The sequence below is a fragment of the Tauraco erythrolophus genome, chromosome 9 (assembly GCF_009769465.1).
Source record: "Tauraco erythrolophus isolate bTauEry1 chromosome 9, bTauEry1.pri, whole genome shotgun sequence".
Taxonomy (NCBI): Eukaryota; Metazoa; Chordata; class Aves; order Musophagiformes; family Musophagidae; genus Tauraco; species Tauraco erythrolophus.
The window spans coordinates 38,407,176-38,430,038 of record NC_141473.1 but is presented as its reverse complement, the minus strand read 5'-3'; the positions used below and the strand labels follow the sequence as shown (position 1 = coordinate 38,430,038).

Sequence of the window (22,863 nt, the reverse complement as noted above, 5' to 3'; positions counted from 1 at the left end):
CCTCTCCAGCGTGCGGATGCAGAATCTGCTGCTGGCACCAAGTGGCTGCGAGTGGAAGCTGCTCCGGAGGTGTTGGACTCACCGACCATCTGTGGTGTGTGCGTAGATTTTTAGGACTGTGATTTGGAGGGAGGTAGGACCCCCTCCGTTCCCTCCCCAGTTTCCCCATGGATGATGTGGACAGGAGCTGCTCTGTCCCACACCACCCAGTGCCCTGCGATGCCGGCTGAGCGATTGCCTTGGTCGTGCTTTTCCTTTCTGTACGATATACGAGAGGGAAAAAGGCTGTCAGAGGACTTGTTTGCTTATAATAAATCTCAGCGTGCTCTGCCCTGCATCCCATCCTTGTGGGGTTTAGGTTTATTTTCCTCCCACTGAGTGACTAGAAAAATAACCTGTGCTGTAACGTCACATGCATGAAGGCAAAGGATCATGATTAGCTGAGGAAGGACACTGGTTTTCCTGCCTTTTCAAAAACCTGAGGGATTTTAACACTTAATACTCTTCATAGGCTGTGTATGGAGTACTGAAAGAGAAACTACTGTAGGCTTTGCACTTTCCTTCGTTTTCAAGTAGAGACACTGGGTGAGCTGTGTTCAGTTGGCCAGAAGCCATTCCAGAAGGCAGGAGAGCACAGATGTGGCACCTCTGCTCCCAGACAGGGAGGTGGGAGAGGGAGTGTTGGGGATTGATGGTGGTTTTTTTTTTTTTCAGAAGCTGAAATCAAGGTTTTTCTGCTCACAACTCATTTGAAGCCAAGTTTCTTTATGACTATGATTTTGTTGCTTTTTCTCAGTTCTGTGGTGATTATATTTGAATTTGGGAACCGGTTGTTGACCAGCTCCCTCTTGCCAGCCCCTTTCTAGGCTGGCCTCTGCAACGAACGCTGCTGGGTGCCTGTCTATGGGAGAGCATAAGGTCTGGCTGCCAGGAATCGACTTGGGAAGTCTGAGTGTTTCAGTTTAATGTTAGAGATGTTTATTTTAAAGAGAGAGAAACCCAGAATACGAAGAATTAATTCCACGGTTTACAGGCTTTTTTTTTTATTTCTTGTGAATAATATTTGTATGGTTTTCTGACTCATCCCTGCACCTGACGACCACCTGCAGAAATTAAAAGTCGGAACCACTTTTGGATCCCACAGTGAGGGGGAATGAGTTTCTTCACAGGGTCTCAGGACGATGTTGTGCTTTAGAGAGACTTGCATAAATAAGTTATTTTAGTTCCTTCATCTTAGATTCGCTTTATCTATATTTTGTCCTTTAACACAATCTCCCAACTGTGCGATAAATCGAAAGACTAAAGCTGCTTCGCCTCGGGCCGTGGGTCTGCTGCAGGTGAGGCTCTTGCTGCTGCTGTGATCAAGGCTCGGGCTATCACAGTAGGGTGGGATTTTGAATAAATTTTGCAAGACGCCAAAAATACCACAAGCATCAGCGTGGTGATTGTGCTCCACATCTTGATAGCGCTGCTCGGGGCTGGTGAGATCCTCGTGCTTGAATATTGGAGTTATTTTTAACAGACCTTTTAGAAAGGTTTGCCTCCACAAGGGCTTTCCCTGCCAGCCTTGGCTCGTGTCTTTAACAGCTGATGCAGTAGCACTTGTTGAGTTTTATTTTCCCTGTAGTACAAGATGAATCCCCAGTGCCCAGTCTAGACCAGATTGGTCAAACCCAGAGTTTGTGTGTTTTACTTCACCTCTGTCCATCCTTTCCTTGCACAAGTGATTGTTGAAAACGTGCCAGTAGTACCTGCCGGGAAACTTATGAGCCAGTAGCCTTGGTTTTCCTAACATAAAAGGATCAGCGGGGGTATCAAGTGGCATCAGGCAACCTCTCTGGGGAAAAATTTGTGATGTGGCTGTTTAAACATATTGGTCCAGCTGCGGCTTCCCACCAAGGAAATCCCTAAAACCCTGAGGACCAGAAGCTGAGAGGGCGAGTCAGAGGAGGAATAAGTGTTTCTCTCCACTGCTTTTTCTCTAGCTACAAACATTTAGTAATAAATACCACTAAAAAAGATGAGTTAATCAGCTTTCTGTGGTGACATCAGAGATGCCAAAGTTAGTTTGCACTGAATTTTACAAGTAATCCTGCTTACAGCATGCTTGTCTGCCTTTCTCCCAGCTGTGCATGGCTGCGAACATGGATTGGAAATCGCAGCGTTATTCTTAATGTACCAACTTTGTCCAGGCAATCCTTAAACCAGAGGTGTATTTCTTCATCTTTTATTTGGGAAAGCCTGAGCAAGGGGAGCGAGGAGCTTGTTGAGACCCTCTGCAGCAGCAGTGGGCAAATTGCTTTGAACATCTCAGGGTCATGGCTAAAAATGGGAATGGAAGAGGGAAGCTGGGCTGAAACAAGGTGTTTCATCATCGTGCTCCTGTTAAGACTTCTTTAGCGTGGCGTTTGGAGAGTAATCCTGCTTTCTTTCCTTGAACTTGGCACCAAAAGGCTTTGTGTGAGACTCATCAGGAGAAAAATGAAAAGTGTTTTTTTATTTTTCTTGTCTCTTTTTTTTTTTTGTATCTGACCTCTATGCCAATACCCAGTTACAAAAAAAACAAACCAACCTGTGAGGAGTTAACCCTTTTTTATTTCCCCATCTGCAAGAGTGCAGGGAGCTATACTGCTTGCGTTACGCCATGGAGCTGTGCAATGCCCACTCCTTTAATGCACGGATGAGGGAGAGGACCAGTGGGCTTTTAGACGCTGACTCAAGACTTTTCTAAACATATTCACCCCTTAGGACGTTGATTAGAGACATTCAGACCTGTTTCTTACCCTATAATAAAGATGCTGTCTCATGCTCTGCTAAAACTTGGGATATTTGAAGGTGGTTGGTAGGAAAATACTGGTTTGTGTCTTTTGGGCTGAAATGAGGAATAGTACAGTAGAAGACAGCATTGGTGCTGCTTTTGAAACAGAACTGACTGCAAATTTTTGTGTCCCTTGGGTATTGTAACACTTCTTCACATTCTTCAAACATGGCAGAAAAGGCTACCTCCTCTGCTTTTTAAAGAACAACACCTACTTTTCCTCCAAATGAGTTTTCCCTTCTCCTTTCCCCAGCATGTCAGAAGGGGAGAGGCCGATGTTTTGTGCCGTGAGTAACCCCCAAAGTCTGTATGAGATGACAGTGAAAAACTTCATCTTTTTCCCAAATACTGCGTGGGCCACTAAAGAAGAAAGCACAAGGTGCGAAGAAGCAGAATTTGCCTGGTTGGGAGCTGCCTCCTGCCAGCACAGTCCATCCAAACCCCTCCAGCCCTGGCACTTCATGCATTTCAAATGCACTAGGAATCACTTGGTGCCCTACTGGGAGAAGCCACAAAAGTCTGGCAGATATGCTAATAACTAAAAAAAAATATTTACCCCCAACTTGATGTTATCATGGAAATAGTAATAGCTCGTTTGCAAGCAGCCTAGTTGCTGTATAGCATAGCTGAAGAGTACTGTATATTAAAAGCACATATAGCTTGCTGTGTCTGGAGCTCTGCCCACACATGGGTTGAAAGCAAGGCTGGTGGATCTGCTGGCTTTCATCTCCCCACCTCGATCTCAGTTGGGTGCCTAGCTGGCTCCTGTGTAAGAGGTGTAATTAAGTGCAGAAGAAGGGTTGAGGGCAGAAATGGTTAACTCACCGAGCAATATAATGTCAAGTCAGTGGCACCGGGTTGTTCTGTAGGAGTTTAAAAATTAATTTTGTGTTAAATGTCATCTTCTGGCTTGTGATCAGCTATAGTGTAGGTCACGTGTTTTCTGATAAATTGGAAGGAAATCAAATAAGGGATCCTGAATGCCGAGATCTGTGAAACCAAAATCGGTTGAAGTCTAATGTTGATGTTTCTAGAGACACAAAGCAGGGTGGGGTGGTGGTGGGGTGGGGAAGACAAAATCTATGTTATTCACCTAGCAGAGGCCTGGTGCTCCAACCCAGCACCTTCTCAAGTTGGGAGAATTGCTCTTCCCTTCTTCCTTGCAGCAAGAGGCAGGAGAACATAAACTAGTGCTGGAGAGATGGATGAATAGAGATGACCTCTCTCTGCTGAAAGGCTTGTGGGAAGTTCTGCGAGGGTCTCACAGCAGCGTTCGTAAGGGTCTTGAAGGGGCGTAGGACAAGGAGAACTTTCTGGGCCTGGGGAAGGTGAGGTCTGGAGACTTCCATGAACCTTCCCTTGCTGAATCCAGCTCTACAGGGCTTGGAGCAGAGAAGTACTACAGTGAGACTTAGTTTTTGCAAGACTTTTCTTTCCTGGTTTATTAACCACCAGCCCCCTCTATAGCAATAAAGGAACTGCTCCTACATATGCTTCTTCTGAAGCACACAATTGCACGTCAGCTCAGTCTGGCAAAGATTTTTGATCAATCAGAAAATGTCGCTGCAGCAGCCAAATTCTTTGCATGCTTATTCAGATGTCCCAGCTGGAAGTGCCTGTGAAGAACACTTCAGTATTTGTTCTTGCTTTTCACCCCTTTGGAGACCTGTGGACGCTATCTTGGTTTCAAGTGAACGTAATCATCCTGCCTTTTCAAGTCCAGCTCTACAAACACTGTGCTCCTGCAAGATAAAACTAGGAGGGTGAGATACTAAGACTTCTTCCAGAGGTTGTCCAAGGAACAGCACGTAGGGAAAATGTTGACTTATTGATGGAGATGGTCTTGGGGGAAGTGAATATTCTATACATTCAATATAGCGTTTCTCTTTCAGCAGTGTTTCCTGGATTGTTAATTTTTTGTAACAGTCTCTTTTACATCCCTCCCCTGGATGGAGTTTTTTGCTGCACAGCCTTGTTTTCATCTCCCTTTTTTATTTTTCGGCCCTTCCAGTTTGAGCGGCACGACCCGGTGGAGGGGCGGATCACGGAGCGGCAGTTCGGCAGCATGCTGCTGGCCTACAGCGGGGTGCAGTCCAAGAAGCTCACCGTCATGCTGAAGCAGCTCAAGAAGCACTTCCAAGACGGAGAGGTCAGTGGCGTTCACGGCAAATTCGGGAAGTTGCGGTGGGAGCAGTGGTCCCACACCGTGCTGGGAAATGAGTCATCAACCTCCATCTTCCCGAGAAAAGCACCCGCACCTTGTTAAGCAGAGTGGGGAGTTATGCTGACTTTGCAGATGACACTTTGCCAGCAGCAAGGAGGATGGAAGAGGTGGGAATGCCGTGGTCAGTGTCCAGTTCAGGGTGTGGGCTTGTCCTTACTGAAATGGGTGCTGCAGTTTTCAAAATTTAGATTCACTGAGCGGCAACTGGGTCTGGAGCCAGAATAAACATTGAAGGCACATTCCTAGTTACTGGATCGACCTTGGATTAATTAGCTGCTGAGACTAGGCAGTTTATTATTTGGTTATTAACTTATGTGAAAAAGTACTGGAATTACTCTTCATTTAGGGAGGAATAAGGTTGCAGATCCTACACTCGTTAATTTAGCGAGAGACCTTGGAATAAGACATCTGTACCAAAAGGACGTACTTTATCAGGTAAGGCGAGTATGGGCTGCTAAATTTCTTCACTATTAGAATTTCACGTCTGCTTCTATAAAGATGGATTGTTCTTTTATTAGCTGGGTTATAAAGAAGCGATTCGCCCAAATGAGAATGGATGGAAAGTCCTCGGCTGCTTATTGGGTTGGTCTGTCTGTTTCAGAGCCACTTTCCCCTAACATCAGAACTGGCATTTGTTTCTTAACTTGTTCAGATGCCAAGTGTGTTATAAAGCACAAATGTTGGCTAGGGTCTGGTTTTGGTACCTTAGCTGGACTCCTGTGATGTGCAGGAATCCTCAGTTCATGTGAAGCCTCTCCAGTGACTTTATTCCCACGTTTTCTCCCTCTTTCACTGATGCCAGAGGAGAATTTGGGTGTACTGAAGCAATGGGACAACAGGTCTCTATTAACTGCAAATAATGCCAAAAAGTTAAAAACTGGAGGAAACTGTTAAGCAAGCCAAAAGGCAACGCTCAGAGTTATGTTCCTGCCAGAGGAGCCGTGGTACTTGCAGCTTCTCGTGGCCTTGGCTTGTCAGAAATAGCTGCTTTTTTGCAGATTCCCTCATGTTTTGTAGGAAAAGAGCCTCATTGTTTCATAGGCAGTTATCAATAGGTGGTGTCAACGTGTCATCAGCGCTGAGACGCGTTGCGTGTTGATATTTGGAAGTCTCTTTTCTCAAGCTCTTTGTCACTGGCTTGAACAAGACCATTGATGTATCCAGAGTTGCAGTTTTGTGTCCGTTTATTTGGTCCTTGAGCCAGATGCTGCAGATTTGGCTTGTCCAATACCTCTGCTCCCCTTGAGTTTTGACAGGAATCATTTGATTTCTCACCGAAAAATACTTCACTGTGAGGTGTGTCTAACAGAAAACATCAGCCCTGTTGATTCTTTTGCTGTGATTTGCAGAGGTTTTCATATATATATGTATATATATTACTGAATAGTAGCTGGCTGTATGAGAAATTAGGCAGAGGGAGTTATTTCAGAAGGTTTCTTACAGCAGATGTTTCTTTCCTTCTGTGTTTAAGCCAAGACCCAGACATCTGTGGTAGAGGAAGAACTTTTTGGCTTTTGCCGTATTCCTCATGCCCAAATCAGCCAGACTGTGTTTCTATTTGCAGATAACTGGATTCAGAGCAAGTCTTTTTCTTTCTCTATTCCAAGGACTTTCAAGGCAAGAAGTTGGGGAGCAGCACAAAAATGACATTTGACAAGAAACAGAATTGGTAGAAAACAAATGATTCCTTAGACTAGGGAAAATGAAACACCCAAAATCCTAAAAGAAGACAGCCTCTCTTTAGCAAGTACAAGGTATTTAATGGTTTAAGGAGATGTAAGTGCTTTGCACTGGAGGCAGGTAAGCCTTTTTAGCAGTCAGGGCAGCTCAAAGTCCCTGCTTACGCAGAGCTGGAGAAATCAGGCACCAAAACCCTCCGCTTCAGCAGGTTTTAGCTCTTGGAGGATCCAGCCTGGTGCCTAACTTTGCATTGTCTTTTATACAAGAGAACCTTTTTGTGAAAGTTTGTGGGTTGGGATGTTTTTTTTCCCTCTGGGGGTATTTTAGAAGACCATATCCTTTGCAGATTTGCATGCAGCGCTTTGTATCTGTATACATTTATGTACTTTTATTGGATCACCCTGGTGCAGCTGTCACTGTTTTTACGTAGCTTCACTTTCCCATCTCTTTAGCAATCGGACTGCCGTGACCGGAATTGCGTTAACCGCCTTTCGAGCTTTCTGGATAACTTATTCAGGGATGTGCTTGCAAAGTTTTCTATGTAAATGAATGGAGTATTAAACCAGAGAGCATTCTTCACTTGAAACTGCAGAGGCTCAACACTGGCATTGCTTCTTCCTCTGTGTTTGTCACCCAGACACCTGCAGAGCAAGCAGCTGCTTCAGTCGGGCTCTGCTTTACTCTCATCTTATCAAAAGGGAGCGGAGCCAGCGCTGTCCACTGCTCTCCCTTCAGCTCCCAGACCTCACAGTGATATTAAAGCCACCCAGCTGCTTCATTTTTCATAGAATCACAGAATGGTTTGGGTTGGAAAGAACCTTCAAGATCACCTAGTTCCAACCCCCTGCCATGGGCAGGGACACCTTCCCCTAGATCAGGTTGCTCACAGCCCCATCCAACCTGGCCTTGAACACTTCCAGGGATGGGGCAGCCACAACTTCTCTGGGCAACCTGGTCCAGTGCCTCACCGCCCTCAGAGGGAAGAATTTCTAAATCTCCCCTCTTTCAGTTTAAATCCGTTGCCCTTTGTCCTATGTGATACTTTCCAGTCACTGGACACCTTGTTGGTCAGAGCGGTGTATGATGCAAACGTGTTTTGTGGGAAGAGTTTTTCTCCAAATCCCTTCTTTTCACGCTTCACTAGCCTGCTTTTATAGCAGCGTAGTGTCGTTATCTGCACAGTTTACTAACCTGCCGTAACTCCCCTCCGCGCCAAAAGCAGTAGGGGCTTTGCCTTGCTATTGCTTTCCAAAGAAAGCAGGAGTGAAATCATTTTAATAGTATGATGCTGGGGGCGGGGGGGTGGCAGTAATTTTATCAAACCTAGCCAGCAAGCTTTACCTTGGAAATACAATTTACCTTGGGAGTGCTTTTCTTATGAGATCTGCCAGGCATCATCTTCATTGTCTGATGCAAGTACCTTTTCTGCACAAAGCAATGCTGGCAGCCTCCAGAATGTTAAAGCTCTGGTTTTAATCTAACTTTTAGCCTTTTTCCAAGACTTATTCTATGTTCCTGCTTTCGGGCATAGCATGTTTTCTTGTATTAATTGATAATCTGCTCTCACTTTTATTTTTCTTAAGGAAAAATCCCATCTTACCCTGGGTACATGAACTCCTCTGCATATTCAGCAGAACTGCCACATTCTACTCTGTTTAAAATTGCTTACGATCCTCCCTCTCGAGTTTTGCTTATGCAGCTGCTTTTCTCCTAGTAAAACTGAGTCAACAGTAGTATTGACAAGCAAAGTATTCGGTTTATGTCTCCCCAACAGCTAGAAAACCAAGCTGACTCTTCGTAAACCTGTGATTCAGGTGTGCTTCTACATGTTTTTCTGGGGCTGCCTAGTGTTTTTCCGTTGAGGTGGCAGAAGGTGGGAGCAAGATGTAATTCCCTTCGGCTGAATCCTGGGTTCCCAGGTGAAAAGCCCTAACTTTTGCTGAAGGTGTCTGAGCTGTCAGGTGCATGTTGCCAGCAGATAATGCCTTTCTGGAGCCTGCTTATGTATTGCTAGTATTACCTAAATGGTGAAAGGATTCAGGCTTACGAAGCAAGAGCTAGATCTACAAATGCCTGGAAAGAAGTGATCATCCAGATCCCATAAGTGCTCCCCTAGTGCTCTCCAGATATGCAATTTCTTGTCATTCCAAATTAACACAAGCCTCTGTTATATAGTGGAAACATCTATGGGTCTTTCAATGGAGACGTGAATAACTGATGAAGAGCCTAGCAGCACTGACAAACACATCAACAGGGAATAGATAAATTCCCATATCCAAGCTTCTGACTGATGAAGGCAATCATTCATCTGTTGGCTTGTCAGTGCTGAGGCTGTCCCAGTCTCTGATTTTATTTTATTTTGGTAGCTGGAAATGAATCAATGGTGATGCCAGTCTCAATTCATCAATAAAATATTACATTTCATCATACTGATGGCATTTTTGCTGCAGAAATTCAGTGTCTCTGACCCCTTGAAAGCCCAGGTTTGTAGGATACCCCTGTATGTCATCACTTTTGCTTTTCCAGCTGATGGAAGGACCATAAGTTTATGTATGTAGGCATGTAAACCTTCCCTGTTACCCGCTGAAACAATAGCAACTGCAACGTTGGTACTAAACAAAGGGCTGTTTTGCACAGACAGCAATGCTGTTTGGCCTTGACATCTGCCATTTCCTGATGAAAGAATCCAGGAAAATTCAAAGTTTAGGGCTCTTTGCTTAGAATAGCAGCTGGGATGCCTTGCAGCCACTACTAGAAACCTCAGATGTCTCAAACGGAGCAGGTAAACCACAACCACAGTGTCTTCTGCTGGCCTCAAAGTGGCTGCACACCTCCTGGTTCCTGCAGGCTTTCCACGTTTTTAGTGCTCTGCTCCCAGGCAGGAGCAAGTCAATCAGGAAGTGCGTAGCAGGGAGGTGTCCGGATGGGCATCTGAATTGCAAAGATATTTTCTCTCTCTGTTGTACAAAACAGAGGAATCTTTGCAGTACTTCCTGCAGAAGCATCTGATTTATTTGTTTGGGTTTTTTCTTTTTTACTAGGACAGTATTTTATTTAATTCTGCCATGCATCTATTAGCACACTGCCTGGGAAGCAGAGCAGGTATACATTTAAAGAAAGTTCCCTATACAGTAACCGGGGATTTTTTTTCAGATCCATTGTCCATGTGTGCATTTTGCTGTCTCATCCTTTTTGGTCTGGATCCATGAATCCAGGGCTGATAAAGCCTACTGTTCCATTTGTCGGTGTGCACGCTGTGCAACGTACATCAGCGGCGCGTTGCCACGTACTCAGTTACAGCAAAGACAGGAACAGGCTGCAAATATTCTGTAATTCTTCCGCTTACGATTCTAGAGGCACCATCTCTGTATGAGAAGATTGTAAAAAATGTGCTTTTTCTTTTCCAAAAAAGACAGGTGGCTTCTTCCCTGATTAGAATTTGTTGGGAAGAGTTGGAGCAGGGTTACAATGGATCGTATACATTTATATTTGACAGTACCTGCTGAACGTGTGCTCTTCTATCCAGACCATAAAACCGTGCCGTGTTACGCGGTTGGGATTTTTAGTGTTTTGCTGTATCAGTCTCTTGTGCCAGACCAGGATAGGAGGAGCCTGAACCTGAAATCCTCTTGGCAAGCTGATTTGTCTCTTCCAGAGAGGAAGGCTGAGTGGTTATTACTGTGGTGATGACTTACCTCCTCCATTGGCTCCATCCTGTGGCCGTGGCGGGGGAGTTTGGGTCCCAGCACTGATGCTGGCACTAAACAGACCGATAAAAATCAGGTGTTGTGTGGTGTAACTGGGTGGGGGTCCCGGAGCTGCGCCCGTCAGCGGCCGTTCTCCCAGCAGACTCCTTGCCGGACAGATCGGTGCAGAGAGGAGCATGTCACTTATCCCCTGCCTGCCCGTGGGCTGTGCTGGGATGCAGCAGTGCCAGTGCTGGGGGATCTCAGGATGCATTTCCGTGACAATCCCAGTGCATGGCTGTAGGTGCTGACCAGGCACACAGTCACACGTCCCAGGATGAGCCAAGCTCTAGGTGTTGGTGGCAGTAAGTAGAGCAGACAGCGATCCAGCCCCATGGCCATCCTGCCACCAGCAGCAAAGCTAACTGGGGCACGTCTATACATGCCGTGATTTGCAGCGTCACCTTCTGTGACGCTCAGTAAGATGTGGATCACCCCAGGGATCCCTGATTCTCTTGGGAGAGACCGTGCAGCGCTCGAACTATTTGATGAATGTCATTGCAAGTGCGCAGGCTTGGAAAAATAGATAAATGAACCTGCTTGCAGTGGTCTCCTGCATCCCAACCACAGGCTTACGGTGTTTCTGCATGCCTGGGCGAGAGCTGGCTGCGGAGCAAGGGCCAGAGAAGTACTTTTTGGTCTCTGCCACTGCTGACCATGTATGGGGAAGTCCCTTCTCGTTGCACAACTGGTGGGGCTGGGAGGGGTGCAGAGGTGGTTAACAAAAGTACGAGTCGCAACCCACATCTGCAGGCGCCAAGGCAGGAGTGTTTGGAGTGTGCAGATGAATTCCCATCTGGCTACAGCTTTGGGCTGATGAGCCACTTTGTTGGTAATCCAGGTGGCACCACCATTGCCTTTTCCTATCACCGTAAGACCATCTTTTCTCTGTAAGACCATCTTTTCTCTGTAAGACCATCTTTTCTCTGTAAGACCATCTTTTCTCTGTAAGACCATCTTTTTCTCTGTCCTAGGGGCTGACGTTTGAGGAGGTGGAGAGCTTCTTCACTTTTCTGAAGAACATAAACGATGTGGACACAGCTTTGAGCTTCTACCACATGGCTGGAGCTTCGCTTGATAAAGGTATTAATACTTGGGGGACGGACAGGCGCTGAAAGCTTGAGGGAGTGCGACTCGTGACGTGTCACTGAAGTTGGGAAGATGTCGAACGAGCCCAGGCTGACAGGTTAAAACCGTACCGGAATCGCAGTTCCTCCCTGTAAGGAGAGGTTTAACTTGCTGTGTCCGTGGACAAAGAAGGATTTCAAGTTTTAGATTTCCCCTGGTTTAGATATAGAGGGGGAAAAAGGCTGAAATATATAGCCTGCATAGATTGGGAGGTGGTGATTTCATGGCGACTGACGAGACGCTTTGCTTAGAAATAAGAGCTGTGTGGCCAGATGCTGTGGTTCTGATCTAAAATCCAAGTAATGGGAAGCACCTTTGGAGTTCCCAAGATCACTGGAGGGAAAGAGGGAGAGCACTGGAACCCCACTGAGGTCCCAGACTGAGCATTAAAGTCCGTCCAGAGGCTTTCTTCAGATAACGCACAGTCCAGAGGCTGCGTGTGGCCGGAGGAGCTGGCTGAATAAACTTCAGAGCTGGTGTTTCCTGGGGAGCTTGGTAATAGTGTGGTTTATTGATCAGACCAATCCATATCCTTCTTCATCTCATTGTGTTTTTCTTTTTCTGAACTAATCCATATCAGATACGTTCTCAGATCTGACACACTGATTTAAAAATAAAAAATTCGTAAAAATACTGTACCTTTTTTTTTAAAAAAGTCCAACTCTCTGCTGCCAGAGCCACAAGTGTGTGCTTTTCTTTTCTAGATCTTTTTTTAAGAGTTGTTTTTTTTAATACACTCAGACTGGTAATATAAAAAAACCTATGGCAAACTCATGAAAAGTTTTTTAGGCTGAGTGGAAACTCTGATCTACTAGAAAGTTAAAGCTGATGTATTTAGGCAGCTGCAAAATTAAATGTTTTGGAAGTAAGCTATTCTTCCAGCCGCTGCTGTTGTGGAAATATTAAGACGTTAATAGGTTTTTCTTGTGGAATTACAAAGGGAGTCAAGTGTGTTACATCTCTTCTTGTATGTGTCAACAGCCCTCCTCGTCTTTGATTTTTTGGGAAAAATCATCTGTACTCTTTGTTTTAGATCACTGTTATCTTAAGGCTGAAAGCTAAAGGAACCTGATAGGTTTTTCTTTGATTTTAAAGTAAAAAGGAGCAGGAAATACCGTATATGAAATACGGATGTGCTGCTGCGCAGAGCCCTTTGTGCAGCGTCCCACGAGGAGGTAATAACCCAGCAAATCCCATTTACTTGGTGTCTACCATAAATCAGCAATTGCCCGGTCGTGCAATATGTATTTGTGGAGTATTTAGGTCCGCGCGCAGTTGGTGAATCGGTGTGATTACTGCTTAATTATGTGCGGTTAATGAGCTTGTGCTGGAGCCGCAGCCATCGAGCTGGGAGTATTTGGCTGGAGTCAGAAACCTCTGGGAAGGGCTGGTGGTGTGCAGGGCACAGCTTCACACCACTCGCAGGCTTGGCTGTCCCCAAACCCCCATCCCTGCCTGCAGGGTACCGGCTGTCAGGAGGGATTTCCTCAGGCTCAGGAAGAGGAGGAGGGTTATCCTGCAAATTCCCTCTTCGCCTGTGTCCGGTGGCTGCTACAAATCGCTCCTTGCATCCTTCTATGCTGCTCAACCCAGAGATGCTCCGACGTATCCGGCAGGAGGCACGAAGAGTGTGTTTTGCTGTGGTCCCAGCAAATCATAGAATCATAGAATGGTTTGGGTTGGAAGGGACCTCAAAGATCATCTAGTTCCAACCCCCCTGCCATGGGCAGGGACATCCTCCACTACACCAGGTTGCCCAAAGCCTCATCCAACCTGGCCTTGAACACTTCCAGGGATGGGGCAGCCACAATTTCTCTGGGCAACCTGTTCCAGTGCCTCACCACCCTCAATGTAAAGAATTTCTTTCTTATATCTAACCTAAATCTGCCCTCTTTCAGTTTAAATCCGTTGCCCCTTGTCCTATCACTACACACCCTTGTCAAAAGTCCCTCTCCAGCTTTCCTGTAGGCCCCCTTTAGGTACTGGAAAGCTGCTATAAGATCACCCTGGAGCCTTCTCTTCTCCAGGCTGAACAGCCCCAACTCTCTCAGCCTGTCTTCATAGCAGAGGTGCTCCAGCCCTCTGATCATCTTCGTGGCCCTGCTCTGGACTTGTTCCAGTAGCTCCATGTCCTTCTTGTGTTGGAGACTCCAGAGCTGAACACAGTATTCCAGGTGGGGTCTCACGAGAGCAGAGCAGAGGGGCAGAATCACCTCCCTCGACCTGCTGGCCACACTCCTTTTGATACAGCCCAGGATACAGTTGGCTTTCTGGGCTGCCAGCGCACATTGCCGGCTCATGTTGAGCTTCTCATCCACCAAAGGTGCAAAGCAAGCTGCTGCGATGTACCTGGGTTTTGCACGGAGATCTGTGTGCTTCCCATGGCTAAATTGTCCTTGCACCGCCTGTTTCCACGTGCGTGCACTGCAAGTCTGGATATTGCACCCACAAATCGAATAAGCAATAAATGGGGTGTACTTGTCCAAAAGTCAAGCTTTCACAAGGTTGCTTATTAAAAACCAACAAATGTAAAAATTACTCATCATATAGGGGGGAAGGAAGAGGATAGTTTGTGTAGCAAATAAATTGCTGCTGACCTAATGCAGCCAATGTTGTTATAATTTTAGAAGAGCTGTTTAAAATTTAAGAGGAAAAAAAAAAGCGCATGGCACCAAACAGCCATAGCTTGACAGCCTGCTTTCTGTATTGAATTAAAGTAGCCTGCTCTTCTAAAAAGCATCATAAACCTGTATTTTAATGACTCATAGAATAACACAAAGATTATTTGTTAGTCCATCTTTCATTTTCCCAGAACCATAATAGCTGTCATTCTCTTAAATCACAAGCATTACTTAGAAAACTTTCCCACCCTGGGCTCACAGCTGGCAGAGGGACCGGAGCCGAATTTGTCGCTTACTCCCCTTTCCAGGCAAGGGTGTGAATTGCAAATCCCTTTTTTTTTTTTTTGTTTTGGCACCGTCTGCAGCCAGCCTTTCCAAGCAGCCGTTGTGCTGGCACCGGCAGAGAGCCACGGTGTCGCTCCATTGTGTTTTAGGGCAAGGCACAGATGTGCTTCCCTAAAGAAGGGCCAAAGCGAGGGGAGGCGGCTGAGCCCGCTGCTCCTTCCTGTGGCTCGACCGGCTCGGAGCGGGGCTGGAGCCCAAGAAGATCGTTTTATTTGAAGTAAGCAGCTTAAAACAGCTGCAGACTTGACAGGGAATTTGGAAGGAGGTGGAGGTGAGTTTTGAGTACCGCGTGTATTTGTCATCAGATCACTGCTTCCTTTAATCCGCCTTCGGAGCTGGATGAAAGAAGTCAATGCCCCATGGAGGCACGGCTCAGATCACTCCTCTGGAGTGATGGCATGTAGTCAACGCCGGAAGTTGGGTGAGGAGGACTTGTGTAGGGTAGGTGAGGTTGACAGGGATCTCTGGAAACCCTCCAGTCCAACAGGGTCACCTACAGCAGCTCACCCAGGGCCACCTACAGTCACGTTTTGGATATCTCCAAGGATGGAGATGCCACCGGCTCTCTGGGCGTGTAAGAAAGCCCAGATGAGTATTGCCGATAATTAGCAAGAAGGAGAAGAGTGAAACAATGAAAATCTGGTGTCCTGCAGAGGCAAGTCAAGGTCATGGACTGTCACCTTTTCTGCCCTCACACCACTGGGTTGACACGTGGGTACGTGTGTGTCCCGCTGGAGAGGGACCATGGAAGCACTTGGCACCGTGTCCTCAAGCAGAAGGGGTCTGGAGCTCACCTGCCCTTTGGTTTTAACATGCACACAATTACGGCGCGGAGTTTGCTGAGCACTGATGCAACGAGTTGTTGGGCAAAGCTCTGTCAAAGCTGAAGATGCCTGTCCATGAGATGACCATGAGGACAAGCTCTCCATAGATCAGCAGCCCCTGGAAGATGCTGAATACCTCCTTCTGTCTTGGAATCTCCTTTCTTTGCTTATTTATAACTGTGAATATTACATAAACAGTGGATCGGCTCTGCCTTTGGTCCAGTAGCTCCGCTTTTTTCCCAGAAGCATGATCTCCACGGCTTTACATCATGCTCCCTTTGATGTCAAAACAGTTTTTACTCGGCTGCAGCCTCACGTGTTGAGAAGAAAAAGAAAAACGTGCTGTGCCACAGGATTGTGTAGAGTTTGTACATCTCTTCTGGATGGATGCTCTGGTATGTACACATACAAAAGATTTGAAAATGGTTAAACAGATTTGTCGCTAGCTATATTGTCAATGGTGGCATACAACATTTCCAACTGGGATGCTTAAAATGAAATGTGCCTGTCATCATGTGACCCTACATAGCCTGATTTCTGGAAGCCCAAAATACACATGTCCTGCCTCTGCAGCCTGGGAGTGCCCAGGGCAGGGAGCCCGGCTCCCCACACTCAGGGTGACGTTCGGGAAATGAAAGCAGCAGCCCAGCTGCCTATTATTTTGGCCAAATGTGTGATTAATCTCAAGATAGAGGGGGAAAAAGTGACGTTTGCCATCTGGCGAGGCGCTCGCCCATGGAAAAGCCCTGTCTGCAAGCGCTCGGTGAGGCATTACTCACGGTGCGGTTCTGGGAATTGGAGTGAAAAAGATAACAACTGTGTCAGACACTAAACTTGCATAAAATACTCAGCTGGCTCGTTAAAGGAACCAGTGGGAGACACTAACAATTGAAATTTTAAAAGCCACATAGCTTTTCAAGATAGAAAAGTGAAACTCGTTTTTCGGTGGTATAAAATCCAGGAGACTTTCCCGTGTAGAGATGGATGCAGCCATCCCAAACCTAGAAGCAGCTTTGTTTTATGAGATGTTTCCCCAGACAGCACTCGTATCATTTTGTGAAATAGTAAAGAAATTACGCTGGGAGGTTTATTTCGGTTTTATTTACCTCACCAAGGTACCTTGCAGTCTGGAGCACGTGCGTCAAACAGGAAAGCAGAGATACTTTCCCCTCCGTTACGACTCCTTAAAAACCAACTAACAAAACCATCACCCAGCGCAGTTACTCTGCCCTTGTGATGTAACATTTTTGCAGAATTTTTGTGTCAGGCAAGAGCAGCGTGATGGAGGTGACAATTGTGCAGTTGGATTAATAAGAGTGAGCAGTAACCGGGGTCCGTAAGTACAAGTTACAGCTGGTAAAACTGTGGCCGTGAAAACCAAAAAAGCACAGGTCAAAGACGAAGGAGGGATCAGGCGACGCTCCGTAGAGATTGAAGGAGGGGAGTGAAAACTCAGCAGAAAAATATGAATTATAATTAAATCAGTCTGTCTTTTTTATTTTTTCTTATAAGGCTATAGGAAATAACTTCTTTAGTAGGAGGGTGCTTAGGGCATCAGCAGGAGAGGATGGTATGGAAGCTTGGCTGAGCACCTTTCAAGAAGAGGATCATGAGGAACAAAGCCAGCTGATTTGTGCGTATTTAGATTGGATCTAAGGAAGAAATTTTTCACTCAGAGGGTGGTGAGGCACTGGAGCAGGTTGCCCAGAGAAGGCGTGGCTGCCCCATCCCTGGAAGTGTTCAAGGCCAGGTTGGATGAGGCTTTGGGCAACCTGGTGTAGTGGAGGGTTTCCCTGTCCATGGCAGGGGGGTTGGAACTGGATGATCTTTGAGGTCCCTTCCAACCCAAACCGTTCCATGATTCTGTGATTCAAAATAAGAGAGCTGAAAGGAAAGGGATGCATGGATGTGGTGGCTGTTCCTGCACTTAAAACGTGAATTTCTCCGTTTCCTTTGTTATCTAGGGTTTCTTGAGAGCCGTGCCATGTGTGTGGCACCAAATATTCTTGCAGCCTGGTTGGCATGGGTGGGCTGGGAGACACGCACGGTCTCCCAATGGCTCGGTTGGCAATGTTTGGGTATAAGGCTGGGGAACAGAATTAATTCAAGGTTTTCTTTAATGGTTACATGGTCTCTGGCTGCTAGTGGGACACGCACAGAAGCAGCGGCCGTATCCTGACTTACGGTGACAGAAGTGAAATACAGAGTAATAACTGCAGACCACAGCTATGTCTCTCATGTAGGAAAGGATTTCAACTTAAAAAGAATAATTACGGGGAAACAGCGTGTGCCTACTTGAGGTTATGTATATTTTAACCCACCTTCTGTTTAATTTCAGTTTTCTCCTGCATTATTTAGTAGAAGGAGGGATTTTATAGGGGGAAAGGACCTGATGGTAGCTGTGGATTCCTTCCCCAAAACCCCAGAGGGTTCAGACCTCGCTCAAAGGAACAGACATGAGGTGGAAGGAACCAATAATCTGAGCATTCATGGAAAAAAAAAAAACAAATCCCATTAGAAACACTTTATGCAGTTTCTAATTAATCCGGTTATGGTATAGATTGGGTGCTTATTTTTTCCTTTCTGACACAATAACTCTTCACAATTTCTGAAAGGCCAATAGCCCTGCAAAGGCACCAGAACCCCAAAAGATGCTGTGGATGAAAGCAGAGGCTTTTTTTTTTTTTCTTTTGATCTGATTTTGTGTCACGCCGCTTCTCTCTTTTGCCTGGCTGAAGGGGAGCTCGGCAGCTGAACCTTCATCCCGGTCGCTCTGGGCTCGCTGCCGCAGCGCAAAGTCTCTCTGGACGGGGTTTCCTCGGGTCAGACTTTGTAGGGCAGCGATTTCACTTAAAACACGCTCAACGTTCATGCAAAGCCCTTCTGTTTTATCGAGTATCCCGATGGGAGCCGGGTGTTTCAGCCCTGACAAACAATGACAACTGAGCTGCTCTTACCCCCCCCCATCCTCCCCTCAACTAGCAACCATCAAAGAGAGATCCGGGGGCAGGCAGACATACGTGAATACATGTAGGGAAACAGCTAAACCAGCCCAGTGAGGGTGGTTTTTTTTCCCCTTTATGCAGCAAAATCTACTGCATAACCCTGCCAGATTGATAGCTCCGCGGATTGCTCTTTTCTAGAGGCGTGAATAAAACTACCGCTCGCTTCTTTGCTGATGAGCTCAGCTGCTGGCCTTGAGGAGGGGGGAGTGAAATAATTCGTTACAACTCTCAAAATTATAACTCGTTTTATTGCCAGGTTAACCTTGTCTGCTCACTGCAGGGCCTGTCACAGGAGGAGGGTGGATGGGTTCGTTCTGCAGTTACTGGCCCTGTGTTGCTTAATAGGAAAACTGTTTTTTTAATTATTGCCAGCCTGTTGGAATAGTTGTTTCATGGAGTATCATCTTTGCAACGCCATCAGAAGGAGCCGCTGTGTTGATCAGGCCCGTCAGGAGAGGTTTCCCACCTGGTGTTCGCTGTAGAGCTGACACTTTTTCTAATTTTGTAACCAAAGAGTGGGGGGGAAAAACATCTCAGTGTTTTTAATATTTATCTTGAGCACACGTGTATCAGCACATCGGTGCTCCCCAGCAGCCTCTCCGCGCACCGTGCGGTGTTGCAGTAGGAAGGCGAAGGCTTTGAAGAGCTTGGTTTTGGGGACAGAGCTTATTTCAGACCTCTCTGTACATGGCATGTTTTTGTAAAGGCACTTTTCCATGGAGGAACGAGAGTCTTCCGCTCCTCTGCACGCGATGGCTGCGGTCAGCGCATCACGATGTGACACTAACCTCGTGCCCTCCCTCTGTTGCAGTGACGATGCAGCAGGTGGCCAGGACGGTGGCCAAGGTGGAGCTCTCCGACCACGTGTGCGACGTGGTGTTCGCGCTCTTTGACTGCGATGGTGAGTGAACCCAACCTCGCCCCGTTCCTCTCGGCCAGGATGGGCAAGAGTCAATCTTGGGGATGGGGGGGAAGAAATTCAGGGAAAGAAAAGCCAGCCATGAAAGCTTGCCATGGTCTTGGCTCTTCTTGCCGTGCTACCGTCTGCTCTTTGGCCATGGGTCTGTACTGATGCTGCTGCTCTTCTAGGAGGGGTATCTGACGGTACCCAGCTCCTGAGATGTTGATCTCAAAGCACTACGCGTTGCAAAAAGCACTGGATGCAAGTGTTTGGCATGCACGGCGTGCTACGCAGCTTCCCAACACACCCCCTTCCAAAAAACTCTTTTATTTTGTTTAACAAAATGAGCAGGGTTAGAAATGAGCCTATCTGGTACTTTGTAATCTCCAAAGTCCTGGCCAAATATCAGCTTAATTAATTAATGGCAGCTCTGTGCTCTGCTGGGAAGCTGGGTGCTTTGCTGGCCCACAGAGGATGCGAGCGCTTTGGGGTAGCTTGTTGCTACACTGAAGCAGTCTCGGGTTGATTTAATGAGCATTAGTGGAATCTTTGCCACCAGGGAACGGTGGCAGCAATTCAGACTTGGAAAGTAGCAAAATCCTGCGTTTGCCCAAAACTGTCAAGCCAAAACCAGAGAGACCTTGCTGGCACCCTGCTTCTCCAGCACAGTCACTGGGATCTGGCAGCTCTGAGCGGCAGCGGTATTGCATAAACAGTTGTTTGCTTTCTGATATAAATGCGAACATTTAAAACATCTCTTTAATTATTTTATTCCTGTGTCCCTCTTGGCTTCAGGCCCACCTGTTTTTTTGCACCTGTCTAAGGTTGCATCTCTTGTTTTATTTTATTCTGTGCTTCAGTGCCACTTTCTAATACCATCCTCAAGCCAGATGGTCAGGCCAGAGATCAGAGTGAACCAAAGTGTAGCCAAATATTCTCCGTTTCCATCCTCTCATAGGAGAATCTGCTAAATATTTTTGATAGCAAACTTTTTTGGAGAAAGACCGTGGTTGCCAGAGGAGTCTCCGGGCGACGGGATAGGTGCAGATTCATGGCAGAAGGCGTCAGCCCCTCGGCAGACGGGCGCCAGGCTGTCGGGTCACGCCGTGTCTTGCTGCTGTCCCCTCCAATCAACCAGCGCCCTAAATAAAAATCCCAGAGTTTTTAATTTATGGGTTGTTAAGCAATTTGGGAATAAAATTTGCCCCAATTTACTGTAGTCTTATTTTTAACGTAAATTGACATAATTCTCAATAACCTTCCTAGATTACTTTAATAATTTTCCCGTCTTCTCCATTAAGAAAAATCTGTGCTCCGTTACCCTGCGCTCTTGTAATTTCCTAAATCACTTCAAACAGTGAATTTGCTTTGCATTTTTTTTTCCCTCTCTTCAAGCCCCAGCACTTCAGGCCCTGCAAGACTAAGCAGGGGCAGCATCCGTAGGGTTGGGATTTAAATGCCGTGGCTCAACGACCCCTTGCTCGGCAGGATATTTTTGGGAGCTCAAAGCCAAACGTGATTTCAGTCTCTGCAAGAAATGAAGCTTGTGGCTGCTGCCCTCTAAAGTCAGCGCGGGTGGGGAGCTGGTCGTCGGTGGGTTTTAGTATTTCTAACGCATTTTCTGCTTCTCGCAGGGAACGGCGAGCTGAGCAACAAGGAGTTTGTTGCCATAATGAAGCAGCGCCTGATGAGAGGCTTGGAGAAGCCCAAGGACATGGGCTTCACGCGACTCATGCGGGCGATGTGGAAATGCGCCCAGGAGACGGCGTGGGACTTCACCATGCCCAAGCAGTAGCGTGGGGTCGGGGAGGAGCGCCCGGCTTCCCCGTCGCAGCCCTGCCACTGCCATCTGCGGGCAAGCACCGCTGCCGCGGAGACCTGTGAGGTGGCACCAGGCTCTGGTGAGCCCAGACTGTTCCTAAGAGGAGATTTTTTGTAAATCCGAGTTAGAAATCGGCGCCTGTTGTATTTGCAGCTTCCGCTTGCCGCTGGCCCCTTAAGATTCTTCTCTCTCAGGAAAAAGAAAAGGACTTTTCTTACTGCTGCCACCTCTGCTTCGTGATGCACCCTGCCTGCAGAGCTGGGCGTCGAGCAAGCTGGTGGGGCTGCCCCCAAATCACCTTCATTTAAAGTTATTACCAAATGTTACGGGGTTTATTTTAATTTTTAGATTGCTCCTAAGAAAGAAGCTGTGAGATTCCTGGATAAATCCTGCCAGTGGGACCTAGGAGAAAAGGCCGGCATCGGTGAGAGCAGTCCAGGATTACGGTCAGCCAAATGCTCCGTGCTTCTGCAGATTGTCAGGGGTTGGAGAGGGGATGAGTGTGCCCACAGAGGGGCTGCTTGAGCCGAGCTGCTGCCTCTGGTGTAAGAGCAGTTAAAAGTAGCAGAGCAACTCACTCTCCCACCTGTCCTGCCTTGCATAAGCAACCTGCTGCAGGAGGTCTCTAATTATTTTTTTTAATGGGGAGCCCTCTCCGTAGGGAATTGCTGTTCTGTAACGGGAACGGGCTGAAAGATGTTATTAGCTGAGTGATGTCCTCTCTGTAAAGTGTCCTGTAAAGATGTTGCTCGCAACAACATGGCTCGTGGTTCATCTCTTTCGATTTTTTGCCAGTCAGCTTTTCGCTGGGTCTTCACCCAAGTTTGGTGGCGAGTCACCAGAGACGGGGGCGTTTTGGAAGGGGGAGAAGAAAAAAAAAACCACGATGACTTTTCCAGAGCTGGAATGACAAAGTGCAGAAGTCAGCGTGGGAAAGGCCGGAGCTGCCGTGTTCGCTGTCCTGCGTTGCCAGCCAGCCCCAGGCAAGCACTCCAGTTTGGGTTGGCCCCATAAGTGGATCCGCCACAGCTGGAGAGGAGCACTCTCTGTGGGTGTTTAAAGGACACCCACACGCTCTGGGCTGTCCTTAAGGGGATAAAAAACACTTCTAGAATACTTTCATACTGAGATATCGATCCTGCTATTGGGGATCATTCCATCTACATGTCATCTCCTTCCTCTCCTGTAGTTTGCCCCCTGGTAGCTCGCTCGGTTCAGGTGTTGGTCCCTGTGCCAGGTGAAGCAGGGAGGATGCTGGGGTGAAGGTTTTGCCCATCCTGCCCCCAGGGATGATTGTTCTTGCTGCCTCTCCTGCCTGCTCCCCGTGGGTACCTGTGGAGCCTCTGTGGAACCATCGCCCCTCTTGAAATTCTCTCTTTTGGAACAAAACGAAGCCTATTGGCTTTGTTGGTAGGACTGAATCTATCAAAGAGCCTCTGCTGTGGAAGCTGAGGTCCATGCATGGCAAGTCTTAATTGCAGAGCACCACCCCCCCCTTATCCCTCGTTAGTGCTGCTCTCCTGTGAGTATCCACTCCCTTCAGCCCCGTCCCTGGTGCAAGGAGCTGTTTAAAAGGCAGGAAACTTTCTTAAAATAAGTTTTATCTGACGAAAGTCCTGGAAAGGGGGTTTAGCCTTCCCCTTCCCAACTGGGATGCGCTGGGCATTGCCCTTTTGCCACCCTTCCCCGGACACTCCTGAATTCGGGGGTTTGTGGCACCGAGGCAGCGCTGGGAGGGGAAGGAAACCC

The 22,863-nt window shown here is 47.1% G+C and overlaps 1 protein-coding gene across 3 annotated transcripts in view; it reads left to right on the top strand.

The window, feature by feature from the left end:
* Nucleotides 1–21,860, top strand: part of MICU1 (mitochondrial calcium uptake 1) — a 107,497-nt gene extending 85,637 nt beyond the window's left edge. For all 3 annotated transcript variants that reach the window (XM_086616502.1, XM_086616500.1, XM_086616501.1), the window contains 4 exons: nucleotides 4,830–4,967; nucleotides 11,443–11,551; nucleotides 19,203–19,292; nucleotides 20,927–21,860. In XM_086616502.1, the coding sequence (XP_086472628.1) occupies nucleotides 4,830–4,967; nucleotides 11,443–11,551; nucleotides 19,203–19,292; nucleotides 20,927–21,087 (498 nt within the window). In that variant the 3' untranslated portion in view covers nucleotides 21,088–21,860. The remainder of the gene's footprint in view (nucleotides 1–4,829; nucleotides 4,968–11,442; nucleotides 11,552–19,202; nucleotides 19,293–20,926) is intronic.
* Nucleotides 21,861–22,863: the final 1,003 nt, after the last annotated feature.